This window comes from Hypanus sabinus (genome assembly GCF_030144855.1).
Source record: "Hypanus sabinus isolate sHypSab1 chromosome 1 unlocalized genomic scaffold, sHypSab1.hap1 SUPER_1_unloc_14, whole genome shotgun sequence".
Lineage (NCBI taxonomy): Eukaryota > Metazoa > Chordata > Chondrichthyes > Myliobatiformes > Dasyatidae > Hypanus > Hypanus sabinus.
Genome location: NW_026778908.1, coordinates 133,506 through 148,765, shown reverse-complemented (window position 1 = coordinate 148,765; position 15,260 = coordinate 133,506). Strand labels below are relative to the sequence as shown.

Genomic DNA, 15,260 nt, shown 5'->3' with positions numbered 1-15,260 from the left:
CTTACCAATCAGAAACCTTTCAAATTCTGCCTTACATATACCCGATGACTTCCCCAGTCAAACAATTCCACCAATTAACAAACCTCTGGCTAAAGAAATGTCTATTTTACAGGGAAATCCTTGTGTTCCGAGGCTATGCCCTCTGGTCCTGACATCAGAGGTGGGTGATGCTGGAGTCAATTATAGAAGACGAAATAGCTGCACATCTAGATAGCAGTAACAGGATTGGTCTGAGTCAGCATGGATTTACAAAGGGGAAATCATGCTTGACTAACCTTCTAGAATTTTTTGAGGATATAACTATGAAAATGGACAAGGGAGAGCCAGTGGATGTAGTGTACCTGTACTTTCAGAAAGCCTTTGATAAGGTCCCACGTAGGAGATTAGTGAGAAAAATTAGAGCACATGCTATTGGGGGTAGGGTAATAATGTGGATAGAAAACTGGTTGGCAGACAGGAAACAAAGAGTAGGGATTAACGGGTCCTTTTCAGAATGGCAGGCAGTGACGAGTGGGGTACTGCAAGGCTCGGTGCTGGGACTGCAGCTATTTACAATATACTTTAATGATTTAGATGAAGGAATTAAGCTGGGTGGCAGTGTGAAATATGAGGAGGATGTTAGGAGAATGCAGGGTGATTGGACAGGTTGAGTGAGTGGTCAGATGCATGGCAGATGCAGTTTAATGTGGATAAATGTGAGGTTATCCACTTTGACAACGAACAGGAAGGCAGATTACTATCTGAATGGTGTCAAGTTAGGAAAAGGGGAAGTACAATGAGATCTAGGTGTCTTTGTTCATCAGTCACTGAAAGTAAGCATGCAGGTATAGCAGGGAGTGAGAAAAGCTAATGGCATGTTGGCCTTCATAACAAGGGAAGTTGAGTATAGGAGCAAAGAAGTCGTTCTGCAGTTGTACAGGGCCCTGGTGAGACCACACCTGGAGTATTGTGTTCAGTTTTGGTCTCCAATTCTGAGGAAGGACATTCTTGCTATTGAGGGAGTGCAGCGTAGGTTCACGAGGTTGATTCCTGGGTTGGCAGGACTGTCATATGTTGAAAGATTGGAGCAACTGGGCTTGTATACACTGGAATTTAGAAGGATGAGAGGGGATTTGATTGAACCATATAAGGTTATTAAGGGATTGGACACACTAGAGGCAGGAAACATGTTCCCGACGTTGGGAGAGTCCAGAACCAGAGGCCACAGTTAAGCATAAGGGGTAGGCCATTTAGAACGGAGTTCTGGAAAAACTTTTTCACCCAGAGAGTTGTGAATCTATGGAATGCTCTTCCTCAGAAGGCAGTGGAGGCCAATTTTCTGGATGCTTTCAAGAAAGACTTAGATAGAGCTCTTAAAGATGGTGGAGTCAAGAGCTATGAGTAGGCAGGAACGGGGTACTGATTGCGGATGGTCAGCCATGATCACATTGAACGGCGGTGCTGGCTCAAAGGGCTGAATGGCCTACTCTTGCACCTATTGTCTATTGTCCTGGACTCTCCTACCACTGGAAACGTCCTCTCCACATCTCCTCTGTCTTGGGCTTCTCTAGGTCTTTCAGTATCCAGGTGGTTTCAAAGAGATCCCACACAATGCTAACCCAGCAGCATTCTCTTAAACTCCAGCCAGTACAGGCCTAAGAGGATCAAATCCCTCCTGTACATTAACCCTTTCATGCCCAGGATCATTCTTGCATAATTCCTCTGGACCCTCTCAAATATCAGCATATCGTTTCTTAGATACAGGACCCAAAACTGCTCACAATGTTCCAAATGCAGTCTGACTGATGTCTTATAATGCTTCACATTACATCTATGCTTGTATATTCTAGTCCTCTCGAAATGAATGCTAATATTGCACTTGCCTCCCTTACCACCAACTCAGCCTGCAAATTAATCTTCGGGGAAACCTGCACGAGGACTCCCAAGTCCCTTTGCAACTCTCATTTCAGAATTCTGCAAAAGACTGTTCTGTTAAAGACCAGCAGAGTCTTTCAATCTTTGCAGTCTTACTATAAATGTCTCTGATATTCTCAGCATTCTGTAGCTTTTGCCAATATTCGAGGTCATCTGTCTGTGCCGTCACAGGATTTGTGGTACTTGGAGCTGTGTGCTCAGAGAGTTGGTGAATCGCTCAATGGTAGGAGGCAGAGTGACGGTGGATGACTGTGTATCAGACTGGAGACTTGTGACTAACGGTTCTCCCCAGAGCTCAGTGCTGGCATAATTGTTACTTGTCATCTACAGTTCTGTGCAAAAGTCGTAGGCACCGAGACCTTTTGTATGGTTTCAGGTGCTATGGCCTGCACAAAACCCTGATCACATCATTGAGGATGTTAAGGATTTTCTGAACAGATAGAAGCAAGTGAGACAGCCAAGGTCTGCAGAAGAACTGTGACAAATTATCCAAGATGCTAAGAATAACCTTACAGCCAATTTTCTGAAAAAACTGCACAACACTGTACCTAAGGGAATTGGTGCAGTTTTAAAAGCAAACTGTGGTCACATGAAATACTGGTTGGTTTACTGCTCTTTATAGTAATTTTTTATATTTAGAAACTTTTCACTTTATTGTTTTTGAAAGCATCTTTGTTTCACTTTTTTAACATGTGCCTGAGACTTTTGCACAGTACTGTACATCCACAGTTGATGAGAATGTACAAGATATGGTGAAGAAATTTGCAGATGACACTTAAAGAGGTGGTGAAGTAGAGAGTGAAGAAGTTATCGGGATTTACAGGGGGTCCTTGATCAGTTGAATAAGTGGGACTGACAAATGGCCAATGGAATTTCATTTGGATAAGAGTGAGGCATTGCAATTTGAGAAATCAAATGAGGTTAGTGAATAGTCGGGTTCTGGGAAGTTGAACAGAGGGATGTGGGAATACAGGTACATTGTTCCTTGAATATGATGACCTATGCAGACAGGATGGTGGAGAAAGCATTTGGCATGCTGGCCTTCATCCGTCAGGGCACTGAGCACAGGAATTGTGATTTTATGATTACAGAAGGCAAAGATTAGGTTTATTTGGCATACACACGTTGAAACATGCAGTGAAAAGTGTCATTTGTATCAACAACCAACACAATCCGAGGGTAGAGTGGGACACGTGGAACTGAGTTATAAGGAGAGGTTGAAGAGGTTGAGACTTTATTCCCTCAAGCGTAGGTGAATGACAAGTGACCTTATTGAGGTTTAAGATGAGAGTGAAGCGATCTAACAGGAAGCTGAAGTGACTATTTTCACCCAGAGTATGGTCCATACATGAAACAAGCTACCAGAGGAAATGGTTGAGGCAGGTACATTAACAGCATTTCGGAGAGAAATAGACCAACTGTGGGCAAATGAGACGAAATAAGATGGAGATATTGACTGGCACGGGCTCATCCAGACAAAGGGTTTGCTACTGTGCCACAATTCTCTCTTTTACATTTTTCCTGTCTCCAAAGGAAGCTTCTTCAGTAATTACAGCGTCACGTTGTCACAGTACTAATTATTCCATGATTTTCACTGTTTAGATCAATCTCAGTCATCTTTATTTCACCATTCCAAGAAATCCTCCACTGTTCCCGTGGATAGCACATGCTCCTTGTTCAGGGACATCCTGGTACAGATGGCAACCCCAAAAGAGGGACAGGTAGTTGTCTGGGGCAGGACCCCGGACCACCTGCTCCCAGCCCTGTGAGCAGCCACCTCGCCAAGCCCAGGAGCAAGCTGACCGATCTGACCCATCCCCATCCACTGCACCGGGTGTCACAACCACGGATCCGGCAGCGCAGCAGATTTGGCAATTGCGCTCGTGAATGTGCACGTGTCAGCTAATTATTATTTCATTGCCATAGTGTTCAGCTCCATTCATTCTGTTGTAGTATTTGTCGAGACTTGGACACAGCAATGCTTCACTGCCTCTTGCATTCAGCCTTGCCTGAGAAATTGGACTGTCGGGGCAACTGGCTCTGAAGACGAGAGGTATTCGTTTTATTCATAGTTGTTCTTTCCAGCTGCAGTGTAGGCTTCATTTTCCATTTGAGAGTTTTAGTTAACGGCCCTGTTTGGTCTGGCGTTTATTGTTTTCTTTTTCCTTTAACACTGTTCGCATTGAAGTCTGTGAACTATCGACCTGCTTCAGTGTCTCTCACTCCGCACTTGGGCCGTTATCCGCACCTGGTGACCCCGGGTGACCGGAGATGAGGAGCCTGGGGCCGGTGTGCAGCCAGGACCTGAGGAGCAGCCCCTTGAGAGAGCTAAAAAGAATAATTACATCTTGACGTTGTATGTTTCTAATATTTATGGTACTCAGTGCTGAGTGTTCCAAATACTTCCGTCACTCAGAGCTGCATCCACAATATTTACGGTACTCAATGCAGAGTGTTGACAATATTTACAGTACTAAGTGTTGTGTGTCCACAATATTTACTCATTGCCGTGTGTTCAGAATACTTATGGTACAGAGCGCTCTAATCCACAATACTTGCGATACTCATTATGGTGAGTTCCACTATATTGACAGGATTCATCACTGTGATGGTATTTCATGATATTTCTGTGCCCGACCGGCCGACAATTTACGATACAGGAACTGTATTCCACAACATTTACGGTACCCAATGCCGTTAATATTGTGGACGACAAACCGGCCGATGTTGTGGTGGCATCAGATGCGGATGGTCCCGAGTTCGAATCCGGCCGGCACTTTGTAGCTTTCTATCCGTACTAGGCTGGGTTGAAACACCAGTCAAACGCTACAGAAACGGGGGGAAATGCTGCCCTATGCCCTGCTAGGCACGAAAAGGAACAACATCGGGGAGTTATGTCGCAGCTGTTTAAAACTGGTCTTCCTACAGGGTAGAGAAGTCAAATACGAGAAGGTATAGTTTTAAAGTGAAAGAGGACAATAGACAATAGGTGCAGGAGTAGGCCTTTCGGCCCTTCGAACCAGCACCGCGATTCAATGTGATCATGGCTGATCATCCACAATCAGTACCAAAACTGAATACAATACTCCAGGTGTGGTCTCATCAGGGCCCCGTGTAACTGCAGGAGGACCTCTTTGCTCCTACACTCAACTCCCTTTGTTATGAAGGCCAACATGCCATTAGCTTTTCTCACTCCCTGCTATACCTGCATGCTTCCTTTCAGTGACTGGTGAACAAGGACACGTAGATCTCGTTGTACTTCCCCTTTTCCTAACTTGACACCATTCAGATAGTAATCTGCCTTCCTGTTCGTTGCCAAAGTGGATAACCTCACAGTTATCCACATTAAACTGCATCTGCCATACATCTGCCCATTCACCCAACCTGTCCAAGTCACCCTGCATTCTCCTAACATCCTCCTCATATTTTACACTGCCACCCAGTTTTGTGTCATCTGCAAATTTGCTTATGTTACTTTTAATCCCTTCATCTAAATCATTAATGTATATTGTAAATAGCTGCAGTCCCAGCACCGAGCCTTGTGGTACCCCACTAGTCACTGCCTGCCATTCTGAATAAGACCCGTTAATCCCTACTCATTGTTTCCTGTCAACCAATTTTCTATTCATGTTAGTACCCTACCCCCAATACCATGTGCTCTAATTTTGCCCAATAATCTCCTATGTGGGACCTTATCAAAGGCTTTCTGAAAATCCAGGTATTCTACATCCATTGGCTCTCCCTTGTCCATTTTCATAGTTCCATCCTCAAAAAATTCTAGAAGATTAGTCAAGCATGGTTTCCCCTTTGTAAATCCATGCTGACTCAAACCAATCCTGTTACTGCTATCCAAATGTGCCGCTATTTCATCTTTTATAATTGACTCCAGCATCTTCCCCACCACTGATGTCAGGCTAACTGATCCATAATTCCCTGTTTTCTCTCCCCCTCCTTTCTTAAAAAATGGGATAAGATTAGCTATCCTCTAATCCTCAGGAACTGATCCTGAATCTATAGTACATTGGAAAATGATTACCAGTGTATCCACGATTTCTAGAGCCACCTCCTTAAGTACCCTGGGATGCAGACCATCCGGCCCTGGGGATTTATCAGCCTTCAGTCCCATTCTGTCTACACAACACCATTTTCTGCCTAATGTGAATTTCCTTCAGTTCCTCCATTACCCTCGGTCCTCTGGCCACTATTACATCTGGGAGATTGTCTGTGTCTTCCCTAGTGAAGACAGATCCAAAGTACCTGTTCAACTTGTCTGCCATTTCCTTGTTCCCCATAATAAATTCACCCGTTCTGCCTTCAAGGGCCCAACTTTGGTCTTAACTAATTTTTTCCTCCACAAGCTCCCTTTCTTGGGGTCCAGTACCAATCTGATTTTCCCAGTCTACCTGAATGTTGAAATCCCCCATTACAACCGTAGCATTACCTTTGCGACATGCTAATTTTAGCTCTTGATTCAACTTGCACCCTATGTCCAGGCTACTATTTGGAGGCCTGTTGATAACTCCCAATAGGGTCATTTTGCCCTTACAATTTCTCAGCTCAATCCAAACTGATTCTACATCTCCTGTTTCTATATCACCCCTCGCAAGGGACTGAATTTCATTCCTCAGCAGCAGAGCCGCCTCACCCCGTCTGCCCACCTGTCAGTCCTTTCGATAGGACGTATACCCTTGAATATTCATTTCCCAGCCCTGGTCCTCTTGCAGCCATCATACTTGCCAATTTCCACCTGAGCCTCAAGCTCATCTGCTTTATTTCTTACTTTGAAGGAGATGCTCAGGCAAGCCTTTTTTTCACACGAAGGGTTGGTGTCTGGAAAAAGCTGCCAGGGGTTGTGACGGGGCAGATATGATCGCAACAGTGAAGAAACCTTCAGGGAGACGTGTGAACAGACAGGGAGTGCAGCGATACGCACCATGCACGGGAATTGGTCGATTGGTGTCATGGTCGGCACTAACATGATGGGCCGAAGGGACTGTTCCTTTGCTGAACAACAGTGAACTACTGAGCCACCAGCCAGACATCAGTGGGGGTTAAAAAGCAGGAATCTGAAACGAAAGGTGGGGTTGTATAGCGGTGTTAAAAGAGAGATAGGATTGAACAGGGTCAGCGAGGAGTCACAGCGATACAGCCCGGCTACAGGACCTTCGGTCCCACCAATACATGCCGACCACAGTGCCACCAGCTAATCACGGTTTCCTCCATTCGGCGCATATTCCTCAACCCCTGCACCTCTACATATCGATCCAAGCGCTTCGAAAATGATACTAATGTTCCTGCCTCAACCACTTCCTCTGGCAGCTCGTTCCAGTTACTCACCGTCATCTGTGTGAAGAATTTGTCCCTCGGATCCCCTTTAAATGTTTCCTCTCTTACTCTAAACCCGTGCCCTTTAGCTTTCAATCGTCCTACCCAGTTACCGCCCGCCTTATCGATGCCTATCATCACTTCTATAAATTCGCCCTCCATCTCCTCCGTTCCAAGGAATGAAAACCCAGCCTGTCCAACCTCCCCCTGTAACTCAGCCGTTCCAGTCCCGGCAATGTCTCGATAATCTTCCCTGTACTCTTTCCGGTCTAACCACGGTACAATTTCACTGTCCCAATAGTGATCATCTTTAGCGCGGGCTGTTTATAATGTTTACGGTATTGGCGCTCACGTGACAGTAGCACTGCGATTGACCCGGTCAATATTTACGGCTTTTGTTGCCCCGTGTCCCTGATATTTACGGTAGCCACTCTAACTTGTGAACGGCACTATTTTCACAATGTTTATGGTACCCGGTTCATTATATTTATAGCGTTTGGTGTGACATCATCAGTGTTTTCGCTATTTCCTGCTCTTCAATTATGATATTTACAACCAACAGTGCTCTGTGTCCACAATATTTGCAGAATTCAGTGTGAGAGGTCACGGTGTGGCTCGTTGCAATATTCGTGGTGTATTACTGTTTGTTTAGAGCATTTACAGTATTTTGTGAGGTTACTTCCCAGTCTTTATGGTACTTCATGCAGTGAGGTCGCAATATTTATGGTATTCGGTAAGCTGGCTCACCATTATGATATTTAGTATGACACTAGTACCATAATTCTGGTATAAATACTCAGAGACCACTTTATTCCGTTCCTCCTTTGCATAATAAAGTGGTGACTGGGTGTCCTTTCGTGGTCTGCTGGTGCTGTGTGTTCAGGGATGCTCTTCTGCACACACTGTTACAACACACGTTTATCTGAGTGACTGTCACCTTCACGTCAGCTTGAAGCAGCCTGGCCATTCTCCTGTGACCTCTCTCATTTCACCCACAGAAATGCCACTTGCTGGATGATATTTTTCTGTTTTGCTTTTCACTCCATTCTCTGTAAACTCCAGAGACTGTTGTGCATGTAAATCTGAGGAGATGAGCAGCTTCTGAGATACTCAAACCACCCCTTCTGGCACCAACAATCTGTCAAAATCACTTAGATCACATTTCTTTCCCATTTTGAGATTTGTTCTGGGTGACATCTGAACCTCTTGACCATGCTTTTATGCATTGAGTTGCATAAACCCTTTATCACCGCAGCTTGCTCACAATATTTACGGTCCAGGGCATTTCTCTTCCAATATTTACATTTCATATCGCATGTGCTCAATATTTATTGTGTTGTGTTCACAATCTTCACAGTAGCTGGTGCAGAAGGTCCATAATATTTTGACAGTGAGACTGGTTAGATCCCACAACACCAAGTTCAGGGACAGTTAATCCCCTGCAACCATCAACTCCTGAATCAGCGTGGACAACTTCACTCTCCTCCACACTGAGCTGATTCTGTGAGCTACAGACTCACTTTCAATGACTCTTTACAACTCCTTTAGTCAGGATTATTTTTTTAATTGTACAGTGTGTCTTCTTTTGCACTTTGGTTGTTTGCAGTCTCCACACACAGCATTTCCTAAACTCTATGGTATTTCTCTTTTTCCATAAATGTCTGCAAAGAAATGGATCTCAAGGTGCTCTGTGGTAACATACAGCACATTAATAAATTCACCTGCAACTTCGGACTTTGGTTCACAATATTTACGGTATTCAGAGGGGCTGGTTCAGTGTTTGCAGTTTTCAGAGGGACTGGTTTGCAACATGTCCCGTATCTGAGGCTGATTAACAATACGCTTGTCACTGATATTTATTATACTGGTTTATGTGTGTTCACACAATATTTTCAGTATCTGGGGCAAGTTTTTATGGTAATTCATGATAAGGACTGCTGACAGGTCACTGACCTGATTAGACTGGCTGAGATGGGGAGTTTTTATTGACTTATTGAGGCACAGAGTGGAATAGGCCCTTCTGCCCCTTAAAGCCACACCACCCAGCACCCCCGATTTAACCCTCGACTGATCACAGGAAAACTTACAACTAGCAATTCACCTACCTGCTAGGGCTTTGGCCTGTGGGAGGAAACCCACACGTTCATGGGGAGAACATGCAAACTCCTCAGAGACAGCTCTGGGAATTGAACCCAGGTCGCTGGTACTGTAAAGCCTTGTGCCACTGGGGGAGGGAGGATATTCAGAGCTTCGAGAGGAGAGGGCGTGCTGAGAGTGGGTGAGAACACAGATGAGAGATTATAATGTGGAGATGTTTGGAGACATCCACTAAAGCACAGAACAGAGAGCAAAGTATTTGTTAAACTGTGGGAGATTGGTTAGTGTTGATGTTCAAAAGGATCTGGAAAGAGTTAGTCTGTACAACGCTGTGCCCTGGGAGTGTGAGTGACTGGGGGTGTGAGTGTGAGTGGGAGTGAGAGTGTTTGTGAGAGAGAGAGAGTGTGCTCTGCCCATCTCTATCCCATCCCCCTTACCCAAACCTCCAACCCACCCCCACCCCCAAGAGAGGAAAATGCCACTGTCCCGTCAGATGGAGACTGATGCCACGGTGGGCTCCGAGGGCACCTCCAGTCTCGCCATCTCCCCCACTCCGAGCTGCTGGTAACGATCCCTCGCCAGCCTGCGGGGTTGCAGCATCACCTCCTCCAGCTGGGGGAAGAGCTGGAAGAGAGGAGACAACGTCCCGTCACATCCTGGGAGCAGATTCGGACTCACGTTCCCCTCTGTTGGCATTCCCGGTCATCCTATCACAATCACAATGTATCTCCTGATAATACTCCCAGGAATTCGAGCTCGGGGTTTCGGAGAGGGGGAGGGGTGTAGGGGCAAGAGGGAGTTCATGGAGATAGGAGGGGTGTAGGGGCTAGAGGAAGTTCATGGAGATAGGGAGGGGTGTAGGAGCAAGAGGGAGTTCATGGAGACAGGGAGGGGTTTAGGGGCCAGGTGGGATCATGGAGACAGGGAGAGGTGTAGGGGCCAGAGGGGGATCATGTAGATAGGGAGGGGTGTAGGGGCTAGAGGAAGTTCATGGAGATAGGGAGGGGTGTAGGAGCAAGAGGGAGTTCATGGAGACAGGGAGGGGTGTAGGGGCCAGGTGGGATCATGGAGACAGGGAGGGGTGTAGGGGCCAGAGGGGGATCATGGAGATAGGGAGGGGTGTAGGGGCTAGAGGAAGTTCATGGAGATAGGGAGGGGTGTAGGGGCTAGAGGAAGTTCATGGAGATAGGGAGGGGTGTAGGGGCGAGAGGGAGTTCATGGAGATAGGGAGGGGTGTAGGGGGCGCTCCCTCCTGACCGCTCCTCCCACAGTTCCCCTCATTCCCCTCTCACAGCGCTCCCTCATTCCCCTCCCACAGTTCTCCCTCATTCCCCTCCCACAGTTCTCCCTCATTCCCCTCCCACAGTGCTCCCTCATTCCCCTCCCACAGTGCTCCCTCATTCCCCTCCCACAGTGCTCCCTCATTCCCCTCCCACAGTGCTCCCTCATTCCCCTCCCACAGTGCTCCCTCATTCCCCTCCCACAGTGCTCCCTCATTCCCCTCCCACAGTGCTCCCTCATTCCCCTCCCACAGTGCTCCCTCATTCCCCTCCCACAGTGCTCTCTCCTCATTCCCCTCCCACAGTGCTCCCTCATTTCCCTTCCATAACACTCCCTCCTCATTCCCCTCCCACAGTGCTCCCTCATTCCCCTCCCACAGCGCTCCCTCCTCATTCCCCTACAACGCTCCCTCCTCATTCCCCTCCCATAACGCTCCCTCCTCACCACCACTATTCTGAAGCTTCCTCCTGACCACAACTCTCCCATCCCTCTGCCCTCCCACGACACTCTCCTCCCCACTGCCCCTTACTGAGTGCGACACTCCCTCCTCACAGCGAGGTGTTCCTGCCTCACTCTTTCCCGCCACCACCCACCTGCATGAAGTACTCCTGTAACAAACAGTCGAGCCAGGGCTCAGAGACCTGGGTGGGCCGCACCTCGTTGGAGGTGTCGCAGCATTTGATCAGTACTTGTTCCAGCTGTCGACAGGGAGGACGAGGGTGTTAGTGAGCTGCGGAGAAGGAGGAAGTCGACAAGTCGCGGGTAGCCCATTCCCACCCCTCTGCCCAACTTGTTAACACAGTGATGTCTGGCCCCAGACAGTCCCTCATCGTCAAACCTTCCCGCCACACCGCTGGGGAAGGTAAAGCTTCCTCGAGAGACACGTCCCACCAGGCTCAAACAGATTCCACCCTTCAGATATCAGACTCTTGAGTAGACCTCTCGTACGATGAATGGACTCGACCTCACAATCCAGGTCAAGGCCGTGCACCTTATTGTCTACCTGCACGGCACTCTCCTTGTAGCTGTGACACTCTATTCTGCGTTCGGTTATTGTCTGACCTTATTCCAGCTGAATGCACTGTGTAATGATCTGATCTGTATGAACAGTGTGCGTTTCACTGTATCTCTGTATGTGACAATAATGAACCTATTCCAATTAACAAGAACATTGAGTGTGTATCCCCATCTCCATCACTGCCTATGACCCCTACATTCCCTGTCTCCATGTCACCCCCTTCCCTGCCGCTGGATTCTACACACCTCCCCGTCTCTGTGGCCCACTCCGCCCCTTACACCCCTCCCCGTCTCTGTGGCCCACTTCCTCCCTTACACCCCTCCCTGTCTCTGTGATTCCTTCCAGTTCAAACACACTCCTGGTCTCTGTGAGCCCTCTAACCCCGACACACCTTTCCATCTCTGCCACTCCTTCCACCCTCCAGTTCCTCTACCCATCCCATCTTTATGAGCCCCTCTGACCCCTACACCCCTCGCTGTCTTTGTGCCCCCCTCCTCTCTGCCTTCAGCTGTCCAGAGTGCCCTGGGGTCTCGGTACTGACCAGTCGGACGTGTTCCTGGTTCTGGTCGTCGAACACGTCGAGGCATTGTGCAAATGCATCCATGATGTCCCCGTGTCTCGCCATGTCTGTGGCCAAGATCAGCTCCATCATCCCCTGGGGGCAAGGGAGAAGGTCAGAGCCCCTCTCGTATACAAACACGGGGCTCACCCCCCACCCCCCCACCCACCAGCTCTCCCTGTAACAGAGCATTCGGACTGGTTGCATTGCCACCCGGTGTGGAGGCTCCAACACATGGATCACAAGAGACTGCAGAAGGTCGTAGACACAGCCGAATCCATCACGGACACAACCCCCCCTCCCACCGTCACGGACATAACCCCCCGTCCAACGTCACCGACACAACCCTCCCCACCGTAATGGAAACAACCCTCCCCCACCATCACTGACACAACCCCCCACCACCATCGTCACGGACACAACCCTCCCCACCATCACAGACACAACCCTCCCCACCATCAGGGACACATTCATAATGCAATGCCTCAAGAAGACACATCCATCATTGAGGACCCTCGCCAGCCAGGACATGCCATCTTCCCATTTCTGCTATCAGAGAGCAAGTACAGGGACCTGAAGTCCCATACTTTTCAATTCAGAAACATCTTCATCCCCTCTGCCATCAGTCTATAAACACGACCTCATTTGCAGTCTTTATTTGTTATTTATAGTCATTTTCTGTGTTGTGTGTACAGAAAGTAAATTTCATGACATTTCAGTGACAATAACCCTGATTCTGAGTTTGGTGAGGCCACCTTTAGAGTGTTGGGTACAGTGTTGGTCACCGTGTTGTTGGGAAGATGTTCTCGAGCAGAACTTTCCTCCATCTTCTCCAGCTTCATGATATCCTTCCTATAGCTGGACGACCAGAAATGCACTCAAACCTCCAAGTGTGGTCTCCCCAATGACTTCTACAGCTGCAACATAATGTCCCATCTCCTGTGCCATTGCTACCTTGTCAGACCAATTTTTGTAGCAAGCCTTGTCTGGTTCTTCCTTGTCTACGGCCTGTTGGTTTTCAGGGTTTGGACTATTTCAGTATCTTTGGAGGATCAGCCACTCCCTGAAATATCCTGCGATGTCTGTGGAAATCTGGATCGTCCTTACCCCCTCCCATCCCCCTCCCGAGAGCTTCCCACCCCGTAATCTTCGAAGTGAGCTTGTTCCCACTCCTGCGGCCCCCTCCCGCATTTCCCTTTGTCGATGTCACCACCTCTCCTCCCCTACCCCGCCAACCCCTGCAGACTGTCTCACCTTCCGGATCTCCTCCGAGACTCCCGACTCTGTCCCAGCGAAGATGTCACAGTTGGGCTCTGAGAGTATCTGGAAGGCCACGGTGCAGTGGTGCTGTTCCAGGGGGGAGCGGTTTCCGTAGCGATGTGCGAGATCGGTCTGAGCATTGACCTGGTATCTATTTGGGGGTGGTGTGGGGTGGGGGGGGCAAGAGTCCAACCCTTAGACTGAGAGTGGGGGCAGTCATCAGCGGCATCTCTCCTCCGCAGCGAGCTCGGCATCACGTTAAGTGTCAATTATCGGGATGATGGGATTGTTGGCTTTGTGGCCACGTTTGCAGACCGTACGAAGATAGGTGGAGGAGCACGTACTGTTGAGGAAGCAGGGTGTCTGCAGAAGGACTTAGACAGATTAGGAGAATGGGCAAAGAAATACCAGATGGAAGAGTGTAGCATTGTGCACAGCCGTATATTTTGGTAGAAGAAATAAGGGCACAGACGAATTTCGAAATTGGGAGCGAATTCAGCAACTGGAGGTGCAAAGGGACTTGGGAATCCTTGTGAGGGTTCTGTGAAGGTCAACTTGCAGGTTGAGTCGGAAGTAAGGAAGGCAATCGGAATATTAGCATTCATTTTCAGCGAACTAGACTAGAAAAGCAATGAGGGAATGCTGAGGTTTTATAAAACATTGGCCAGACTGCACTTGGAGCGTTGTGAGCAGTTTTGGGCCCTTTAGCTACGGAAGGATAAGCCGCCACTGGAGAGGTTCCAGAGGAGGTTTATGAGAATGATTCTGAGAATGAAAAGGTTGATGTTTGAGGAGCATTTGGTGTGCTCACTGGAGCTGTTGTTGGGAGACGGGGGAGTCGGGATCAAGGCCGGCGTTGGAGTGGGAATACCAGCTCGGAGTGACCCTGGGGCCGGGCACTCAGACTCACGTGTTGTTGAGCCCGGGGTGATCCAGGTCGTGGCAGACAGCGCAGGTCATCAGGATCAAGATCTCGATGGGTTTCAGCCGGGCCTGAGATGACGAGGGAGGACGGGGTCAGTGTACGTCTGGGCTCACACCTCCCCCTTTCCCACCAGAACACGTCACCCAACTGGAGCTCTCTGCCCCCAACATCTCTCCAACAGCTCCAAATCAGGGGGGAGTGTGAGGAGGGAGTGCTGTGGGAGGGACAGTGAGGAGGGAGTGTGGTGGAGGGGTGGTGAGGAGGAAGGGGCAATGAGGAGGGTGTGGTGGGGAGGGAGTGCTACTCCGCAGGAGTGAACTTGACCGAAGTGATCGTTACAGAGGGCTAGTACAGACAGGATGGTCAGAACGTGCTCCCATACACCCACCTGCAGCTCACACAGTTGGATCATGCCATGCATCATCTGGGTGACGCAGAAGGAGTGGCGGAAGTTGTGGAACGGATTCTCCCTGTAGTTCTCCTGGACGCTCAGCTGTGGCACAGAGAGAGGGTACAGACAGTTACAGACCCTTCGGTCCATCAGGATCCTGCTGGTGCTCCGGCCTCATTCTTGTCCGGTCCCTCCATCAGGGCTGTGTATCCTCCCCTCCTCAGCCCCTAACTACCCTCCCTCTGTCCAACAACAACGAGCGGGATGGGAGCGGTTTGTGGTGGGATCAGGGGAGGATCCCTCTGTTCCGTCACTGGGTTCAACCTCATCGAACAGAACCAATTAACCCCTCCCCATCTCCCATCCCTGTAACCCCCTTCAACCCCATTAGTCCCTCCATCTCTGTCAGCCCCGCCGGCCTCTGCACCCCTTCCCATCTCTGTGACCCCCTCTGGCACGCATCGCCATCCCATCTCATTACGTCTGGAAG

The 15,260-nt window shown here is 48.8% G+C and overlaps 1 protein-coding gene across 2 annotated transcripts in view; it reads right to left on the bottom strand.

Moving 5' to 3' along the window:
• The window catches only part of LOC132385387 (high affinity cGMP-specific 3',5'-cyclic phosphodiesterase 9A-like), a 266,175-nt gene that overhangs the window by 241,925 nt on the left and 8,990 nt on the right, over nucleotides 1–15,260 (bottom strand). The window contains exons 5-10 of one of the 2 annotated variants that reach the window (XM_059957430.1): nucleotides 14,768–14,872; nucleotides 14,365–14,447; nucleotides 13,449–13,605; nucleotides 12,177–12,290; nucleotides 11,211–11,315; nucleotides 8,056–9,960 (exon numbers count right to left, since the gene is read on the bottom strand). In XM_059957430.1, coding sequence (XP_059813413.1) covers nucleotides 9,826–9,960; nucleotides 11,211–11,315; nucleotides 12,177–12,290; nucleotides 13,449–13,605; nucleotides 14,365–14,447; nucleotides 14,768–14,872 — 699 coding nt within the window. In that variant the 3' untranslated portion in view covers nucleotides 8,056–9,825. Of the gene's footprint in view, nucleotides 1–8,055; nucleotides 9,961–11,210; nucleotides 11,316–12,176; nucleotides 12,291–13,448; nucleotides 13,606–14,364; nucleotides 14,448–14,767; nucleotides 14,873–15,260 lie in introns of those variants that run through there. The other variant, XM_059957429.1, reaches the window with a different exon arrangement.